Here is a 21,684-nt window from a genome sequence, read left to right on the forward strand (position 1 = left end):
ACTTAAAGTAAAATTAAGAGATGTCTGCAGGAATCGGGGCCAATATGTGACGAACTTCTTGTTTTAACTGCAGCTCAACATCGGACGAGGTAAGTGGTATTATAATATAATTTATAATCTCTTAGTGTGCTAGAAGGAAAGAGAGGAAGGGAAGACCAAGAAGAGCTTACATGGAACAGATTAAAGAAAAGGTTAACGTCGTGACTTATAGGGAAGTCAAGGAATTGGCCTTTGATAGACTGGAATGGAAAATGCTACACCGATGAGAGCGTGGCTCTTAAATTGATGATGATGATTATAATTTCCGAAAAAACACTTCGCTGAAAATCTAGCTTCTCCACAATACCAGGGCCGCGGCTTATGCTAGGGTCCTTTTGTTTTACGTTATATTCATTACCTACATTTAATATCGATCGCCATCGACTCGCAAAGAAGAAGATTACCTACCATCTTCTTCTTCTTATCGTGTGGGTTATGAGGTGCATTACGAACCTCGTCAACCCTGTTGTCAGGGTTAGTATTGACCCGCCAAAGGACCCCGACATGGCTCATGTAACGACTACTCTGGCTCATGTGACTGGTTACATAATTCCATGGTTACATACATACATATACATAAAATCACGCCTATTTCCCGTTGGGGTAGGCAGACTCCACGGCATTCCACTTACTACAATCCTGTAACCAACTAACTGACTGGTTGCCAATCAAAATTTTACCAAGTTCTCCGATCATGGAATTAATTTAGAACATAACATTGTTTGCAAAATAATTGTAAGTGAAATCTTTTGCCGTCTTCTGTATTTCCGAACGCATATAACCCGGGTGCTTTCAAGGCCAGAGTGAACGGGCACCTTCTGGGCGAGTTCACTCCATCTTAGGCGTCGTCAATGCCTACAGGCAAGTCTGGGGCTAAGAGCAAAACCCAACAAAGGTAAAAAAAAAACAAAACTTGAAATAGATAATAAAACCATGTTAAGGTACAAATAACTCAATCTTTATTGAATTAAAAACAGTCTCATCCTATATTTACAAACTTAGAGTTAGTATGAAACATAAATAACTAGGTAACCTCTGTACAAGACGTAGGTACTTAATACGATAAAAAATAAGTTAGTAAAAGACTTAAAATTATGATATAAATAAAAAAATATGACTCGTTAACTTACATCTCTATTACTTACATGAAAACAATCGATTAAACATTTGAGCAATCATATTTACAGTTTAAATACTGTATCAATAATTATTTTTAGCGATCAACTTTTTTAACCGAATTTCATGTTTCTAGTATACTAGCATCTCAACTCCGCGGTACCGTTATTCAAAACCGGTTTTAGGTACCGAATATTTCAGAAAATTAACGGTAAACAGTATTTTACCGGTATTTACTATTTTTCGAATTTAAACCCGTTTAAAACATAATTTTGCTCGTTGTAAGAAAACCTACACACATATCACGCGTATTTCCAGTTGGGGTAGGCAGACAACACGGAATTCCACTTATTAGGATTCTGACACGCCACTTTCGCTCCTTCCATTGTCATCAAAGACCTTTTTTTTAATCTTTTTTATTTATAGGCATTCCGTCCAAGTCGACTTCAGTACTGGGTATTAGAGGTGGCTTGAAACCGCCGTACTCTATTCTTAAGCTGGACTTGGGTTGTCTATCCGTTCTCCGCAGCTTAAGCTCTACAATATAGTTCTTATTCTTCTCCCATTGATCGTCATAGTTTTGCATTGGAGGGGGGCCGTAGTATGCAGAAGATTGCTGGTTTTGATTGGTTACGTAGTTGATATAATTCGCTAGGAGTGGAGACTTTTTGAATTCGCCAATCTTATAGCCTTCAGGCGTGTTGTTTATATGCTGATACGAAGAAGCGTAAAGATTTCCCCAATGAGTCGATTGTATTTGCTCGTTTTTCTCCTGTTTGTCTTTTAGATTCTGATAATATTGAGCGTATTGAGCCTGTAGTTGTTGTGCCTGGTTCTTTTGTATTTGATTCTGAACGTGCGGTGGAGGGATTCCTGACTTGTGCTGTTCCGGGGAGTACTTCAAGTATTGCGGGTGGTGTTGTGAATTCGCGCCTTGGGCGTAACTGTATATCGCGTAGGGTTTCTCAAAGGCGTATGGCACTCGTTCCGGCTTCTCGACCGGGTAAGGTACTTTAACTTCCACTGGCACTTGCACGGGATATGGTACCTTTTTCTCGACAATTTTTTCGACCGGGTAAGGCACTCGCTTCTCGACAGGGTACGGCTTGTCAACGTATTTAGTGACGACAACCGGTTTTTCGACGATTTTTTCGACTATCTTCTCGACTGGGTACGGAACTTGCACCGGTACTTTCTTTTCCACCACGCGGTCTACCGGTACCGGGTACGGTACTCTTTTTTCAACAACCCTATCTACGTGAACTGGGTGATGAACGTGGACAGGCACAGGCACCGGGTGTGGTACCGGTACTTGAATATGAACCGGTTTTTCAATATACCTAGTAATAGTCACTGGTTTCTCAACAATTCTGTCTACATGCACAGGTACTCTTTTTTCTATAGCATAAGGAACAGGTACTTTAGTCTCGTACGGTACTGGATATGGTACCTTTTTCTCAACCGGTACTGGGTAAGGTACTTGTTGGGTTACAACTTTTTCAACGGTAACGGGTTTTTCGACCTCGACCGGGACGGGTACGGGAGTTCGAATCGGTACGGGGTATAGAACCTGATGCTCAACCGGTACTTGGACCTCTACGGGTACCGCTACAGGCGTTGGTACAGGGACTGGATGCAAAATTTGTTTCTCCACCAACTTCTCCACTGGATAAGGGATGTGGACAGGCCGATCGACGTAGATCTTTTGCTCTACTGGATAAGGGACTTTGACTTCAACTGGATAAGGCTTAGGTACCTCCACAGGGTACGGTTTGTCGACGTATCTTGTCACTTCGTACGGTCGTTCGACTATTTTCTCATACGGTACCGGAACAGCAACGGGTCTGTCGACCGGCACTTGCACTTCTACCGGTGAGGGGTACGGTACTTGTTTTTCTATATATCGATCTACAAACTGCGTTACCGGCACTTCTTTCTCAATTATGATCGGTTGAATAATTTTTCGGTTGTCAGATTCGTAATCGTAATAATCCCTTATGTATTCCTTTCGTTCATTTTCAGTATCTAAATCATTCGGTCTGACTTGAACCTCACTTTGTATGTTCTCACTTGTATCTAAGTTTTCTCCTGAACCCTGATTTTTCTCATATTTGTCAGGGTTTTCGTAATTTTTCTCGCCATTGTACTTGTGAAGAATATCGTTAACATTACTCTGGGTATTCTTTGCTCCTAAAGACTCGACGTACTTATTGTATAAAGTTTTCATATAATCCATCGGTCCTTTCTGATTACTTCTGCCTTCTTCCAAATATTGATGCACTTCGACATCGTTTATATGAGTTATAGATACAGGAACAGATTTCTGAATTTCCACGACTGTTTTCTCATTATGGGGTTTTTCTACAGTTTCAGAATAAAGCTCAGTATCAGAGGTTTCATGATCATCTATGAAGTTCAAAGATTCAGTATCGTTTGCGTTCAGCAGTCTCAGAGCAACCGTGATTGGAGCCAAATACTTCTGTCCCAAAGGTCTTGGGGTGACATTAACCATGTTTTCATCAGTATTCTGATGTTCATTGTTATTGCTATTAATAATACCGTAGCTTTGATTGCCATCTCTGACTCCGACGATTTCATACCCATCTTCTATGTAAGGAACCATTGTCGAAACTAAGTTATTGACAATCTGTTCCTTGTAATCTTCGTACTGAGAATCTTGTACGACAATAGGCGACGCGAATTTGTATTGATCTGAACTTGTTTGCAGCACGTGTTCTTTTGTATTGTCATTTTCAACATGCTCGATCTCACTGTCGACTATATTGCCTATTTTAGCTTTAACAGTGATTTTACTTCTGGGTGTCTGACTATATCTAGATTCTTGAGCTCTTAAACTGTACCTAGAACGTGGTTTTAGGACGTCGTCAGTGTTAATACCCACACTTTTTTCAGCCGCGTGGTTTATTTTAAGCAAATCTTCATTGGTTATCAAATCCTGAGTAGATGCTACTAATCGAGAAATTCTCTCATCTTCTGTAGTAGTTCTTGGTGTAGACGAAATTGTAGAATAGTAGTATTGTTCATCAGAAGGAGTAGAAGAAGAATCAGTGGTGTAATAGTATCTCTCGTTTGTAGATGTGGTAGGAGAGTCTGTATTGTAATAATACCTTTCGCTTCTAGAGTTTTCTCTGGGAGGTTCTACTTTGAAATGAACAGCACCTCTGTAAGTTAATGGTCTTTGAGTAACTTGCTTAGCTCCGAAATTGCCGTTTATGTTCTTGCTTTCCCTAGCAGACGATTGTGCGAAAAGCTTCGTGGTTTTAGCTTTAATTTCACCTTTGCCTTTATCTTCATCATGCGTGCAATTTGTATCTTTAAATACTTGTACTACATTGTTAGAATAATCAACTTTTTGCTCGTTTATTCCCTCTCTCGGAAGAGGTGTGGAGCTTTCGTTTTCGTATAGTATCTCGTAGTTGCCTTCCTTTCGTTCATTCGTTTGAACGTGTTGAGTTTGTACGTTGAAGTTTACTTGCGTTGGATTGGGGTTGTAGTAGTTGGTAGGTGGTTGTGGTATGAATTGGACCAGGTTTGGGTGCGGGGCAATGAGCTGCTCGTTCACGAGTGACGGTGGGGGGAACTGCTGGTGAAGCAGGTAGATATCCACCGGTGAGTTGCGGGGCTGATCAGCTTGAGGCAGCAGCTGAGTGACATTGTGCTGGTTTTGTGCCTGTAACAAGAAATATTAGTGTCTCTAAAATGCATTTTATTTAAGTACTAAAAAAATCGAAGTTTAACTAAAACCCGACTACGGAAAATCGCGCTCTAAAAAGTATGAAACAAGAAAATATTAATCTGAAAATAATTAATATAAGGTCGTATGCCGTGTTAAGTAAACTCTTATACAGAATGGCATTGGACCACGGCTATCTCCTAAACATAAAGGAAAAAAACGAAAATAATTCACAATTTTTACCATACCATATAAGACTCAAGTTACACACTGCAGGCCTGGCACGCTAACTGCGCGAATAGAGCGAGTAAATGTCAAAGCGCGAGTTTTCAAATTAAACAGACGAGTTAAGGTTTCTCGTTCACGCATCGATTTGCTCGCGATTGTTTTTTTTTTAAAGAACGTCTAGGGCCCTGTGCCGAGGATTTTCTTGCAACTTCTTTTCCCCGGCTATACAGGTTGTGAGAAGCTGCAGTAGTTTTAGGCGGATGAGACGTTCGTTATATAAAAATTGACTATTCAAAGAGTGAATGTTACCTACTGAATAAAGATATTTTTGAATTGAATTGGACATGACAAGTGTGTCACACAATGAAAATAGGTCTCTGTTCTTTTTCTTGGTTCTTCTATGTACTTATAAGCAATATATGGTAATAAGATATTTCCTTTTGAAGTGCGTCATCTTGCAAAATACGCGGATGGCTCGGTAGTCGCGTGTACCAAGGACTTTATTTTATCTAGCGTCGCGTCGCGTTGCACTTACATAGCGTACTGCGCCTGCTGGTAACTCTGGCCACCCCTTTAGAGCACTATTGGTGTTCACGTATGGTGTAAACATACACTATGACACCGGATGCGGAAGTCGGATAGAACTTTCATAATGATAGTGAAAACATATTTTATGATTGTATCTTGAGTATGTTGTAAACTATTACTTGACTTCATTTGACCTTTGGCCACATTGGTCTTAAGAGGTTATAAAATATAATCTTGTATCTTTGAGCCATAAAGTGTTTATCTACTTCCCCGATTTATTGGTAGGAAGCATGTCTGTTCAGCTGTAGGTGTCTCAAATCTTGGTTTGGTTCCTGAATCTTTATAGTTCTAACTCTTCATTAAGTATATAAATCATTTAAGTAGTAAAACATATTTATTCGCGCGTTATAAGTATGTGTATGCTGCAGTATAAAAGTGTATTTTAAAGCCGTATATAATAATAATAATAATAATAATAATAATATTGATATAGCAATCCCTAACACCCATAATATACAAAGTACAATATCTGAGAAACTATCTAAATACACAGAGTTAAAAGAGGAAATAACCAGAATCTGGAAATTAAATAATGTCACAATAGTACCTGTTGTTATGTCCACTACAGGTGTTATACCACACCAAATACATACCTCTTTAAGCACGCTATCCTTGCCGCCACTCTCTTATGCCTTAATGCAAAAAGCCGTTATATTAAATACCTGCAGAATAGTTAGAAAATTTTTACAAACCGACATTCAACCTCCAAATTTACAGATTCAGCCAGTTTTACCGATTCCTACTCCAACAGACGTCGACCAAACTTTGACTGCACCAGACACTGAAACTGAAATACACTTGGCCTAGGCCCGTGTATTTCATTAGTACACCAATATTTCTTAAAAATATTGAGAATCTCAAAGATAGATAAAAATAATAATAAAATATATTTATTTACCAAAAACATTTTTAACAAGTTACACAAAGAAACAATATAAGTTGAAGTTATACATAGTCAATGATTTCCTGCCTTCTAAACTAGGGGAACCTGTGTCTTAGGAGGCAGTGTTCATCCGTGAGCTTGTTATTAAGTTACAAGTTTATGCTGTTGTTGGGTGTACATATCATCCATAGAAGGATGACTAGAAAAGATTGGTTACAGCAATAAAGCCTTTCTGTTCCTTTCTGTGTTGGTGTGCAAATAAAGTGAACTTAAGTTCATTTTCGGGTGCTTTCAAGGCCAGATTGAACAGGCACCTTCTGAGCGAGCTCGCTCCATCTTAGGCCTCGTCAATGCCTTCGGGCAAGTCTGGGGCCAAGAGCAAATCCATCAAAGGTAAAAAACAAAAAAAAAATTCGTCATTCGCAGTCATAATCATAAATAATCATCACAAACAGTATATAATATGGTCCACTGCTGGGCACAGGGTTTCCCTCAATCAATCGGAGGGGGTATTGAACGTACTCCACCATTCTGCTCCACTTCGGGTTGGTGGAGGTGTTTTTACAGCTAGTAGCCGTAACGCTCCTAAGCACGGAATCATCTTCCTTTTTCGGACAATCAGTCCTTACCAAATAAAGGACAGTCTCAGAAAGTGATTTGGACATGTTCCCATCGGGAATCGAACCCGGACCTCCCAGATCGTGAGCCTAACGCTCTAACCATTAGGCCAGGGAGGCTGTTTCGATCTCGGCTCGAAGTAGTGAAGTTGATGTTACCTGAGCATGTATCTCAAGCGCGCGGGGTCCGAGCGCGAAGCTCTGGGAGTGTCCATGCAGGTGATCGCCAGTGGTGATCGCCACAGCCCCGTGATAGCCCGTACCATCCGCCGTGTACCGAACCTGCTGCTCTGACTGCGAATAAATTAAACATAACATAAGCGGCTGCATTTCCAACTGAGGTCAAGCGTGGTTACCAAGGTTACTCTTAACCAACTCCCGTTTCCCGATCAGGAGAGCTAACATGCGTACCACGTGACTTTGTTCGCATTTTGACATAACGACATGACTTATTTCGGTTCACATTTTTGCATTAATCAACATTACGACATAATTATTTCGTCAGAATCGATAACATGACCGTGACTAAATTTTATCACGTTGCGCACCCGCCGATGTGCTAAATCGGCGGGGCGTAACCATGGTAACCACGATCTCGAGCGAGTTAGTGGGTAACCATGGTAACCCGTGACCTTGACACATCTAGCCTGTCGGACAGGTAGGTGTAATAAGCCCTTTAAACCAACGTGCTAGGTCGTGTGCCGTATCGCCGTCTATAATGGTCGAGCCAACTGTGTTAGTAAGGTACAGTCATGAGCAATATAATGTACCCACTTAAGGACTCTGTCGCACTAACATATTTGACATTTAGTGAGACTTACAGTGCCATTTGTCAAAAGAGTTAATGTGACATGGTACCAAAGTGTATACATATTAATGCTCGTGACCGTACAAGTTCGAGAAGGAAGCCGGTGAATCACAATTACTTACGTAAATGTATTTTATATATTTTAATTAATTTTAAAATTCATATTAAAATTAATAAGTAATAAACATATATACAGGTGTTAGTGACACCGTATCGAAAACTGAGGGGGATGGTTCTGAACCTGGACCATGATTCTGAATTGATATCAAGTGGTTTTTTTTATCTCAAAAATCATGAATTTGCAACAGAAACTTTCACAAATTGATCATCATCATCAGCCCATTAACGTCCCCACTACTGGGGCACGGGCCTTCCCTATGGATGGAGAGACCGGGCCTTAAACCACCACGCGGGCCCTGTGCGGATTGGGCGTGCATGGTTGCGGATTCCCACAAATTGATATTAACTCAGAACCATGAGGTGAATCATCTCCCTCAGTATTCGTTACGCTACCAGTTACACACCGTACATAAAAAAGACGCATTTAAAAGTGCGCAGTGTAAACAAATGTCAAATAGCAATATTGCTTTTCTGAGTTGCTTCAATGATGATGAACAATGAACTGAACAAACTGAACTGAATGAAATGAATAGCCTCCGTGGTCTAGTGGTTAGAGCGTTAGGGTCACGATCTGGAGGTTCGGGTTCGATTCCCGATGGGGACATTGTGGAAATCACTTTGTGAGACTGTCCTTTGTTTGGTAAGGACTTTTCAGGCTTGAATCACCTGATTGTCCGGAAAAGTAAGATGATTCCGTGCTTCGGAGGGCACGTTAAGCCGTTGGTCCCGGCTATTAGCCGTAAAAATCACCTCCACCAACCCGCAGTGGAGCAGCGTGGTGGAGTATGCTCCATCTCCCCTCCGGTTGATTGAGGGGAGGCATGTGCCCAGCAGTGGGACGTTATATAGGCTGTTTATGTTTATGTTTTATGAGTTGCTTCAATGTGGCGTTTTTAATCTCCCAATTTGCTATTCACGCGGCCGCGCCCGCTTCCGCTTGCAACATGAACACACGTTTAGGATTACACGCACTGCCGACGCAAGATATCTTCCGCGATAATTTCCACTACAAACAAAAACTTCATCAATATCTAATAGCACGTGCATAGCACCAATTTTCAGTAGTTTCAGCCGACGCCAGGAAGTAAGTTATGTAATACGTTTTTATCAGATTGTCTGATTGATTGCTTTGTAAATTATACCTTGTCGCGCGGAATGTAGTCAGTTTGTTGTTGGAAAAAGAGTGAAGTATTAGGTGTATTATTTTATGTAAGAAATTGATATTTTTTTACAATTTCTTTTATGCTCACTGCAGTCCTAAGTGGGTATGGCACACCGGACTACGATACCGGACTTGCACCAATAACTTATTAACTTAATTATTTTAAGTACAGGGGGTTAAAAAAATACATTTGCGCATGTAAAACTAAGTACGCAATGCATCAAATATCAAATAGCAATATTGCTTTTTAGATGAATTTCTTCGATGTGGCCTTCATATTTTTTTAATCCTTTCATGCTTACTTTAGTCCTAAGTATTGTAGGGGGCTCTGGTAATTATAATAAAACCCCACACGAATAATTGAATGAACTGTATTACTTAGGATATTATATTAAATTACAAGATCCAAAAATTGAGACGCGTTGGTTTGCTCGCGCTAGAGATGTGACTGACCATAAATGGTAGACTATTAGGTATGTCCCTTACAAATTTGGCACACCGGCTCGTAACTTAATCGGGGAGCGCCGGTTCCAACGAACCCCGGTACCAGACTTCCACCAATGACTTATTAACTTATAAAATTTTACATTTGCGCAATGCAAACGAATGTCTGTTTTCAGTAACACAGTTGGCTCGACCATTATAGACGGCGATACGACTCACCGCTCACGTTGACCTATCCCATTAGGATATAGTCTTAATGTTATGTCTTTCGTGCTTAACAACGCACTGAACTTCACGCTCGTAGTTCCTTTAGGGGTCGACAGAGGTGTAAGTACACCCACACCTCGCCCGCCTCCGAGCGTCTTGCCATTAACCGGGCACAAAAATTTGGTGACCACAAACAAATAGCAAATAGGTAAATGAGGTAACGGCCTCCGTGGTCCAGTGGTTGAGCGTTGGGCTCACGATCCGGAGGTCCCAGGTTCAAATCCCGGTGGGGACATATCACAAAAATCACTTTGTGATCCCTAGTTTGGTTAGGACATTACAGGCTGATCACCTGATTGTCCAAAAGTAAGATGATCCGTGCTTCGGAAGGCACGTTAAGCCGTTGGTCCCGGTTACTACTTACTGATGTAATGTAAGTAAGTAGTCGTTACATGACCCATGTTAGGGGCTTTTGGCGGCTCAATAGTAACCCTGACACCAGGGTTGATAAGGTTGGTACTCCATCTCACAACCCACACGATAGAAGAAGAAATGAGGTGATACAATACCTGAGGCAACTTGACATAGTAGTGTCCAACAGTGGCAGACGGGTCCCCGTTGTTCGCCTGCCTCTGCTGCCAACCCCATTCGAACGTGCCGCCGTGTTGTGTCACTCTCTGTAACGAGATAACACGTCTTGTGAGGATTTGTGGATGACATTCGCCTCTCGTGTTTGCGGTGAGGTCAATGACCAACCTTAACAACTGGTGTAAGGGTTACTGTTATATTGTTTTTTAAGATACTTATTTCAAATACAAAAATATCTTTGTTCAGTAATAGGTAACATTTGAATCATCATTTTTTACATAACGAACGTCTCATCCGCCTAAACGCCTAAACTACTATTGCAGCCTCTGACAACCTGCATAGCCGGCGAAAAAAAGATATAAGAAAAAACTTCGGAACAAGGCCTAGCCGTTCTTTAAACAAAAACATAAAATTTTGTTAGTACAAGTTAGTGATTTGGCTGCTTAATATCAGTTCCCAGGCAGTTAATCCCATGCATTCATGTCTTCTAAATAATCACTAACCTTATAATAACCTTTTTTACAAAATTTGTTTAATTACTGTCTTAAAATCGATTTGGCTTTTGATTTTGGTTTCATACAAGACCATTAACCGGACCTCAGGGGGGAAAGAGTCTTCTCTGCCCTCCACTGGGGCAATTCCTGTTCTGCGCGTCTTAGCCGCGGGAATGGGCGCCTCTTACTTCAGTAGGCCGGAGTGAGATAATGGCTGAGTTCGAAGAAGGACCCAGACCTACGGGGTATGATGTAGAAACTTGCTTAGGGATACGGGTGATACGGTTGCAGAGGCGGAGATGGGAGCCATAGGTACGGCAATGCAGGACAAGTCACAGGGACTGTAACCTGGAACCTGATAGAAGGCAGCAGTAATCAGTACTATTCAGGGGCGGAGGACAGGAGTCCTAGTACGGCTTTGGAATAGACTACTATGTGCGCCATTCTATTCGCGATAGACAGAATAGTGCGGGGCGGAAGGCAAGAGGGAAAGCACTGCGCTATTTCTCCCTAAAAAAGTAGCATGGAGAATGCTACACCGACAAGAGCGTGAATTTTAGACCCTCTGGGGCCTTAGCCAAGTCGTAAACAATTACGAAAAACGACAGTGATACTTAGTGATAAAAATGTGTTAAACATGTCACTTTATGTCAATTTTTCGTAATCGTTTGCAACTTGGCTAAAACCACTGGGCATTACACAATTCGGGCTTTTAATTTATTTAGGTAGGTAATTAATCATATACTTATACGTGTAAATTATTGATTACAGTTCGCGCCCAAGATCTTTCGAAAGGAGCGCATCGACTTCGAAATCTAAACATCTAATTTTATGGACAAGTAGATACTTCGGACTTCGGTTTTGTAACAGAAGGTATGAGTAACCATTTCATAAGATATGCTTTCAAAGTATTTGTAATAACCACTCCATATGGCATCATAGAATTATTCAGATGAGAAATTATTTATTAATGATATAACATAGGTACAATCAGAGAGCAAAAGTTTAGTCATTGAGCCCAGCGAATTATTTGTAAACAGTTGTGAAATTATGAACCATTAGTTGTCATAATTATAAAATTTACGTTATTGTAGGTGTTTTTGGTCTATTACAGACGACATGTAACCAGGAGGTCTTAAGTGCAACCAGTTAATTTATGACTTTGCAAGAAACTGATTGGACTTTTGCAGCTTATCGTGCATAAAGTCCATTGCAAGACGAACTAAGTACCTAATCTTCACTGAGCTTTCTGTTAGACCAAATCATTTATTCAACGTAATTATCATGGATAAACTTGTTGAAGGTCAATGTAACATTTTTGAATTTACGTCATTTCGCAAGGTGTTATGGCTGAGGAGAAGAAATGACAAGAAACTGCAACAGCAACACATCTTTTAAATCAATGAGGGTACATTACAAGTTATTTAATAACTAAAGGAACACATTCAATAAGTACCAGACATTTTTATCATTTAGGTTTTTTTTTTAAATATAGTAACATCTACATAACTTAAAATAACTTAACTTAAGATTAACTTAACTAAAAATAACTTAAGATTACAAATAATTAAAACTAAACTACTAAAACTAAATTAAAAAGCTCAATTAAAGATGCTCCCTTTTATCACCTCTTGACCGAATGTGCCCATAAGAATATATCATCAAGAATATATAATTTAGGTAATCATTAATCTTATAACAAGCTTTTTTACATAAAGTAAGCTTCACGTGAGCTTTAAATTTATTTAACGTGATAGGTGGTGAGCCGTATCGCCGTCATAATGATCGAGCCAACTGTATTAGTGAAAACTGAACTGTTGATGAACTAACTTATGGATGCAAGTCTGGTACCAGGGTTTGAAGCAGAGACCACCGTAACGCTGTCTATAATGGTTGAGCCAACTGTGCTAGTGTTTTTATGACAGACTATAAATTGGTATCTTTGACCTGACTTGTTTGACCCATCTTGACCTAACCTGTCGCCGTTTCAGTTGGCGTCTGCGTTCCTATTTTGGTTTTTACACAATCATTGAAATATTACAAAAATGTTTAGTTATTCTTAAATAGGTAACACTAACTTTATTATTAATTTATGTCGTTTTCATATCTCGGGCATATGGAGTTCCGCGTGGGGCCGAATTATTATTAATTCAACTTTTGTTTTCTTTCTTCTACTATTGTATGGGTTTTGAGGTGGAGTACCAACCTCATCAACCCTGGTGTCAGGGTTTCTATTGAACCCCCAAAGGCTCCTGACATGGCTCATGTATCAACTTACTTACATCAGTAAGTAGTAGAATCTCGGATCATCTTACTTTCGGAAAATCAGGTGATCAGCCAGTAATTTCGTAACCAAACTAGAGACGAAAAAGTAATTTTTGTGATATGTCCCCACCGGGAATCGAACCCAGGACCTCCGGATCGTGACGCCAACGCTCAACCACTGGACCACGGAGGTCGTTACGGTAACCAGTAATTACAAATCTAATCAATCTACGTCTTTGCGCCGACTACAAAAAAGTTATGCAGCGTTTAACAATGTATCCTAGATACTTCCTATTACAATAGGAAAGTATACACACTCCTACGCATATGACATAACGGAGAGAGCTGTAATCGCCATAATTACGACTCACGCGCACTCTGCGATCAATTTCAATTTTATCAAACTGGTTTAGTTTAGGGCTACCGCCTTAATGATATGGCCAAACGTGGATTGAAATATCATTAAACGTTGACGTCTCAACAATATGCTCAGCTTAAGTTGGCTATTTCATGAAATACGACCATTTCATAAAGTGGAGGAACACATCGTGAAATTATGAATTCCATGGTATAAGCAGACCAGGTATGCTCAATCCTATATCAAGCCGCCATTGCTAGCCCATTGATGACGTAAGTGTCCATTAAATTCGTATCTCCAACATTCCAAGGATGAAAAATTGTATTATTGAAAATTAAGTGAATTGCGGACTAATGTATTTAATAACTATAACTTGTCACATAAGTATATAAAAAAAATATTAAAACTGTAAGTAAATCTTTTTCTAAAAGTCAAAATTTCCTAACAAAGTAAATATAAAAACATTGGTCGTGGGTAATTTATTTTTTACGAAATGGCAACACAGGGCGGGATGACGTCAGCTGGGCTAACCTTGAAATGTTAGCTGTCAGTTTTGAGCATACGTGGTCTTCTTATACCATAATCAATTTTAAGATCTGGCCACGACATATACGTAGATATGAAGTTATATTTTTGTTACGTTTTAAAACAGTTGATTGATTTACTTAATTAATAAACAAGTTGATAACCCTAACCACCCAACCCGTCACTCCACTTACTTCAAAACAATACAACACAATACCCTGTAATCTGCCTTGCTAATCCATCGGTGGAGCAGAACAATCCATTCTCCACTAACTCTGCTCCACCACGCTCCGGTGGAGATATTAATTGATACGCCATTGTTAAAACGGGTGATAAATTGTTTCTTTTCAGCATGTTAAGAGATGATTAGCACCCATTGTATGCAATTTTGAAGAGTTTTTAACGTCGCCCATTGTATATGTGCATTGGTAGTGTAAACTACTTGGCCGGACGTATGGAGAGCGCGTTGTTAAGTTGTAAGATAGCATACGATGATGACAGTACATTCATAAACTCACCATTCATCATTCAGCATAAGGAAATTTCCAACTAGTCAAATCAGTTACTTTTTACTAAACGTCTAAAACACGAAATTACAATGGAACTTGTATGAAAAAGCAACCTGTGACGTCATAGAAAAACGTGACAAAATACCGCACTTATTATTACATATTACTTTATTAAAATTTATAAATAAGTTAAATAGAATAAATAAAATGCTTTTTTGTCACCTTTAGATCTGTCTTTATTTATGTACTTATTAATCAGAATTTCATAATTTATCTTTGACCTAGGTAAACTACCCAATTGAGTTATATTTAACAGCTTTATCATTTTAAATTTGAAAATCTTTGTTTTTTTTTACTCCCTTTTTGCATTTGGATTTCTGCTTGCCTGTCGCAGCAAACTAAAAGCACATTCATCATCATCAGCCCATTAACGTCCCCACTCCTGCGGCACGGGCCTTCCCTATGGATGGATAGGGAGATCGGGCCTTAAACGCACACGGGCCCAGTGCGGATTGATGGTTATTAACGACTGCTAATGCAGCCGGGACCAACGGCTTAACGTGCCTTCCGAAGCACGGAGGAGCTCGAGATGAAAACTTTTTTTTTTGTGGTCACCCATCCTATGACCGGTCTCTGCGAAAGTTGCTTTACTTCAACAATCGCAGACCGAGCGCGTTAGCCGCTGCGCCACCGAGTTCCTCACAGAAAGCACATTACTGATACCAAAGACGGCTGTTTCCTCATAGTATCTAAACATTGCAAGAAATTAGAAGGTTAAAGGAAGGGAATTCTTTACAGCGCCATCTATACTCGTATTGTTTTTGAAAAACGTAACCTGGAGAGTCCTTCATTATAACCTCAAAAATAAAAGTTCTGAATTCAAATTGATGAACCATTGGCCCCGATTCCTGCAGACACCTCCTAATTTTACTTTAAGTTATACCTGACATTTTCTTATCCGCCGAAAAGGAAAGGGACGGATGATTCACAGCTCTTAATTTTAGGAAGAATGAGTAAATGAATGAATAACCCGGGCGAATCAAAAGGTATCTCGCTGGTATGCAAACCATTTGACGTGTGCTGTCTACTTAATTCTGTCGGATTATTGGCTGATGTAAAATTTTTAGACGGTTGTTTTACACTTGTGCTTAAAATTGACGTGTGTTCCATAAATTTTATGCCTGTCGATTACCCGTCCCTTTCTTTTTCAACGGATAAGAAAATGACAGGTAGAACTTAAAATAAAATTAGATGGTATTTACAGGAATTAGCACCAATTTCTTGCATAACAGACAATAATACATCTTGTAGCTCTCTTTCATGGTTTTTGGGTATAAATGATGACCCTTTTTCCCTTCAACCTATTATTATTTTGATCAAAATGTGTGCGATTTTTATCAGAATATGTGATCCAAATATCAAGCAACATTTATTTTTATATTATGCTTCTGCCATTACGTTCTATTTTTGAATAATTATGTTCCCGAATAATGAGAAAATAGGTAATTATCATTAGAGGATTATTATTAGTGGGCAGCAGTAACTGTCACTATTCAGAGGCGGAGGACAGGAGTCCTAGTACGGCTTTGTATTAGACTACTCTGGGCGCCATCCCACTTGCTTCAGATAGAGTACTGCGGGGCGGTAGGCAAGAGGGAAACCACTGCCCTATTTTTCCCTAAAAAAGTAGCATGGAGAGTATTAAATGCTGCACCGACAAGAGCGTGGCTCTTAAATTGATGATGATGAGGTAATTATTACGTTAAAACTTTACAACGCCATCTACTTATATTATTTTTGGGGAACGTTGCCTGGAAACTTCCTCATTAGATTTATAAAATTCAAAATTCAAAAATAATTATTTTTCAAAATTGGCTTACAAAGTTAGCGCTTTTTGAACGTCATAAATTTAATTATATATTATGTAACTAGCTGTAAAACTACTACCACATCGGAATCTGTAACGCTGAGGGAAAGACGTGGCCAGAAAACCTCCCAATAAATACATTATAATTTGTTGGATTCTACTTTTAGTTTGTATTCTAATGATATAATTATTAGATTGAACTATATATAGGATGTTAGTGACATCGTAACGAATACTGAGGGGGATGATTCAGACCATGAGTCTGAGTTAATATCAAGTCGAATTTTCCGTCACAAATTACCGATTTTTTACAATACAATACAATACAAATACACTTTATTGCACCAAAATAAAAATAAATTATGAATAATAAAATAATTATTAATTATTATTATTTTATTATTAATAATAATTATTTTACATTTTTTCTTATTAATTATTATTATTATTTTATTATTATTTGTTTTTTTTATTTTTTTTTTTAATTATTTTCAATTCTATAATTTTGCGACGGAATATTCCACTTGATATTAACTCAGAATCATGGTCTGAATCATCCCTCAAAGTTTTCGTTACGATGTCACTAACACCCTGTACTCAGTTAAATAGGTTTTCTACAATTTAATGAAAGTGATGGAGGTATTTATTGGTTTCCTCATTGCTCAGATTATGTTGTATAAGTAAGTATGTGGAAACTCCTATTGCATGGTCTTTCCATGCACATATAATACTATTTACTACGCAAGTGTTACGTGCTATGGAACGATCAATTTATTGCGTCATTTATATGTGTAAATAAAATAACATACTTACATAAAACATAAGCTCACGAGTAAATCCCAAATGGGACGATCATCATCAGCCCATTAACGTCCCCACTGCTGGGGCACGGGCCTTCCCTATGGATGGATAGGGAGATCGGGCCTTAAACCATCACGCGGGCCCAGTGCGGATTGATGGCTATTAACGACTGCGCCACCCGGGGCCAACGGCTTAACGTGCTTTCTTGATTTGTGATTTTTTTTTGTTTTGTGATTTTTTTTTATTTTTTTTTTAAGTGATGTTATTGTCTTGTCTTTGTATGTGGCGTCCTTTTATAATAAACAATTTCTATTCTATTCTTATTCTATTCTTTCCGAAGCACGGAGGAGCTCGAGATGAAAATTTTTTTTTGTGGTCACTCATCCTATGACCGGCCTTTGCGAAAGTTGCTTAACTTCAACAATCGCAGACCGAGCGCGTTTACCGCTGCGCCACCGAGCTCCAAATGGGATAGTCCATCGCAAAATGAACCAAGTATCCCCACCTCACTGAGTTTTCTGTTAGACCAACGTGTTAGGTGGTGGGTTAGTGACAACGTAACGAAAATTGAGGGTGATTCAGACCATGATTCTGTGTTGATATCAATTGGAATTTTCCGTCGCAAAAGTATGGAACTGTAAATAATTAAAAAATACAATTTTCATGAAAATTCCGACAGGAAATTCCACTTCGACGGAAAATTCCACTTCATATTAACTCAGAATTATGGTCTGAATCGTCCCCCTTAGTATTCGTTACGATGTCACTAACAATGTGTATAGGTACAACTAACTGCGTACAGTCATGAGCAATATAATGTACCCACTTTAGGACTCTCTCGCACTAACATATTTGACATTTAGTGAGACTTACAGTTCAATTTGTCAAAAAGTTAATGTGACATGGTACCAAAGTGTATACATATTAATGCTCGTGACCGTACAATATTAACTCATATCAAAATGTACTCAACTAAATAGCACCTATGTATTTAAGTTAAGCACTAAAAGTCGTAGGAAACGTTTATAAAATTAAATAGTGAAGGAGACAGTCTATGCCAGGTATTTCCTTAGTACTTCTACACCAGACCTACGCCCGTATTCGAAGATATTAACTCGAAACTCTTCGACTTGACTCTACCCCAGTCACACCCCGGACACTTCATACAAACAACTTCTGTTTACACAGACACCACACATTGGTGTTATCGTACACGCGTCTGTGTGTGTGACGTCTGACGCCATACCTGTCAAGTCTAAACTATGTCCGGGGGGGGTGAGGTAAACCTAGCTCAGACGCTAGTGGGGGGCGGAAAGTCGCCGTTCTATACGATTATTCCTTATTCTGTCTCGAGGTAAAGTTGAGGCGACATCTATGAATACCGTTTTCGAGATGAGTTCGAAGTCTTCGCGTCAACTCAGAACGGAGGCGAGAAAGGTTCGAGTTATACGAATACGGGTGTTAGGACACATCTAGATGTTTAGATATGTGTAATATCTAGATAATTGTAGGTATACATGTTAAGATGCGCTTGCGCCACTCGTCACCATTTCACCATGGTCCGTTGCGTTATAGTCTGAGAAGTGTTTTACACATAGAATTACGCATCGTGGCTTGCGCCGCGGCTTATGCCGAGTGAGGCCCTTTTATAAAGGACACCACCACCATCGTTGACCAGTTCATACACTCAATTATTTGTATTTCTCGTGTATGTTGTTTTTATTATGTGTTTTGATTGCACGTTATATGTTACTCCGTGTTTTATATTATATATGTATTTGTTATTTGTTTTATATTTGTTGCTATGGTGTCCCTTTATAATAAACGTTTCTTTCTTTAGAATTACGTGTTTCTTCAAAGCTGGACTAGGAGGATAAAAAAATCCGACCAACTGCGAACGCGACTCGCGCACCGAGGATTCCGTCCAAAATAAGCTCACTATCTCCCAATAGGGGTAGTCAGAGATGTATCAATTCTATCACTCACGATTTTATTACGCATATTTAAGTTTAGTTATACGTTTATAGATGAAAATATGAGAAGCTCGGTGGCGCAGCGGTAAACGCGCTCGGTCCGCGATTGTTGAAGTAAAGCAACTTTCGCAGAGGCCGGTCATAGGATGGGTGACCACAAAAAAAAGGTTTTCATCTCGAGCTCCTCCGTGCTTCAGAAGGCACGTTAAGCCGTTGGTCCCGGCTGCATTAGCAGTCGTTAATAACCACCAATCCGCACTGGGCCCACGTGGTGGTTTAAGACCCCGATCTTCCTATCCATCCATAGGGAAGGCCCGTGCCCCACCAGTGGGGACGTTTTATGGGCTGATGATGATGACCAACGGCTTAACGTGCCTTCCGAAGCACGGAAGAAGGATGTACATTGACCAAATTGGAGATTTCCTTAGAAAAGGTTTCAGTACGATCTACTCTGAACCGCTGAACCGGCGTGCGTGTATGAAACGATTAATGAATGTGGAGGAAGCAAGAGAAGTGTATCAGGGTCGAAGCAAATGGAATTCCATAGTCTCTGCTTAACCCCGTTGGGAAAGGCGTTAGCTTATGTACGTATTTATAATAACTGTTATTAGATCACAGAAAACCTCTGCTCTCGATTCAAATAACTTTGGTGTTACCTAACAATGATTTGTTGTCTAAAAGTATAATAATTTTAACGATACATAGGCAGTAGGCACCTTTCACTAACGGAAGCATTTAAGTAAGTACATCTAAGTGTTATATTATATTGCATAAGAATTTTATAACATCTAAGGGCTCAGGGATTACGTAAATGTATTTAACAGTAATGGCAGATTAATTATGCTCACAGTAGACATAGATGCTTGATAGGTTTGCATTTTTCGACTAAGAAAATTGGCATTCTTTTTGAATCGTTCGGCTTCAACTCTCGGAGATGATGATCCACCTAGCATTATCCCGTTTCTCACAGGGTCCGCTTACCTAACTTGAAGATTTGACAGGCCCGGTTTTTTACAAAAGCGACTGCCTGTCTGACCTTCCATCCCGCGAAGGGAAAACCAGCCCAATACAATTTAGGTCACATAAAAATACATTTCCTGGAAATGTGGGATAACCCTGACCTTTTTAGAAGACGGTTGAAAAAGGAGAAAATAAAGATGAAGTCAAAGGGCCTTTGATAGACAAAAATGGAGAATGAGGAGCTCGGTGGCGCAGCGGTAAACGCGCTGGGTCTGTGATTGTTGAAGTTAAGCAACTTTCGCAAAGGCCGGTCATAGGATGGGTGACCACAAAAAAAAACAAAAGTTTTCATCTCGAGCTCCTCCGTGCTTCGGAAGGCACTTTAAGAAGGCAAGTGAAGGAAAACATCGTGAGGAAACCCACATTTCCTGGAAATTCTTGTTTTCCTTCACCGCTGAGCATGTGATAATTATTTATGATCCAAACATGACTTCGGAAACAAATCGCCATCAACTCTCGTGCGAAAATGTATACCTGTCTCATCTTAAGCTCATCATCTGAGCCCATATTATGTTATTAGTATGGACTATGGTATATATAAGTACTTATAATATATAGATGACATGACTATCTTGTCCTAATGTCCCTAGCAGGGCACATACTGCACCTCTACAAACAAGACCACTTTCCACGATTTTTCTCGTCACACCACTTTTACTGGATCAACTTGCCAACGTTCTACTGCATATATGGATGTCGAACGTACTCCACTCGAGTGCGTATGTGTTGCTTCCGCGCTCGTGTGGAGTATGTGAACAGTTGCTATATAGTTTAACTTATAAACAGACTTCGTCATGTGTTTGAGAGCCACGCTCTTGTCGGTGTAGCATTCTCCATTCATCATCACCAGCCCATTAACGTCGCCACTGCTGGGGCACGGGCCTTCCCTATGGATGGATAGGGAGATCGGGCCTTAAACCACCACGCGGGCCCAGTAGTTATTAACGACTGCTAATGCAGCCGGGACCAACGGCTTAACGTGCCTTCCGAAGCACGGAGGAGCTCGAGATGAAAACTTTTTTTGTGGTCACCCATCCTATGACCGGCCTTTGCGAAATTTGCTTCAACAATCACAGACCGAGCGCGTTTACCGCTGCGCTACCCAGTTCCTTAAATTGACTCGTAAGGATGTAATATTGTTTATACATATACCTATAGGCTTAATTAGGATTTGCGTACGGTTAATGGCGATAGGTTCGCTCCCTATTAGGTAATAGGATTTAAACATAGCTGGTGGGAGTAGGTGTATTATATAGGTAGGTACTATATACACCCCTGCCTACCTCTTCAGGGATACAGGCGTGGAGTTATGATACGTTAATGTAATAATATATAAAAACGCAAAACATTTTGGAAGGCTTTTTAAATTTCGGCTGAA

At 39.7% G+C, this 21,684-nt stretch overlaps 2 protein-coding genes across 3 annotated transcripts in view; one reads left to right on the forward strand and one right to left on the reverse strand.

The window, feature by feature from the left end:
• Window positions 1-36: 36 nt before the first annotated feature.
• The window catches only part of LOC126378076 (tyrosine-protein kinase-like otk), a 105,015-nt gene continuing 83,367 nt past the window's right edge, over window positions 37-21,684 (forward strand). Inside the window, exons 1-2 of one of the 2 annotated variants that reach the window (XM_050026215.1) lie at window positions 37-89; window positions 11,760-11,861. The gene's annotated coding sequence lies outside the window, so the exon portion shown is untranslated. The remainder of the gene's footprint in view (window positions 90-11,759; window positions 11,862-21,684) is intronic. The other variant, XM_050026216.1, reaches the window with a different exon arrangement.
• LOC126378034 (uncharacterized) overlaps window positions 1,074-21,684 on the reverse strand; it is a 43,014-nt gene continuing 22,403 nt past the window's right edge. The window contains exons 4-6 of the mRNA XM_050026109.1: window positions 10,476-10,583; window positions 7,325-7,459; window positions 1,074-4,846 (exon numbers count right to left, since the gene is read on the reverse strand). Coding sequence (XP_049882066.1) covers window positions 1,562-4,846; window positions 7,325-7,459; window positions 10,476-10,583 — 3,528 coding nt within the window. The 3' untranslated portion in view covers window positions 1,074-1,561. The remainder of the gene's footprint in view (window positions 4,847-7,324; window positions 7,460-10,475; window positions 10,584-21,684) is intronic.

Source organism: Pectinophora gossypiella, chromosome 25 (genome assembly GCF_024362695.1).
Source record: "Pectinophora gossypiella chromosome 25, ilPecGoss1.1, whole genome shotgun sequence".
Taxonomy (NCBI): Eukaryota; Metazoa; Arthropoda; class Insecta; order Lepidoptera; family Gelechiidae; genus Pectinophora; species Pectinophora gossypiella.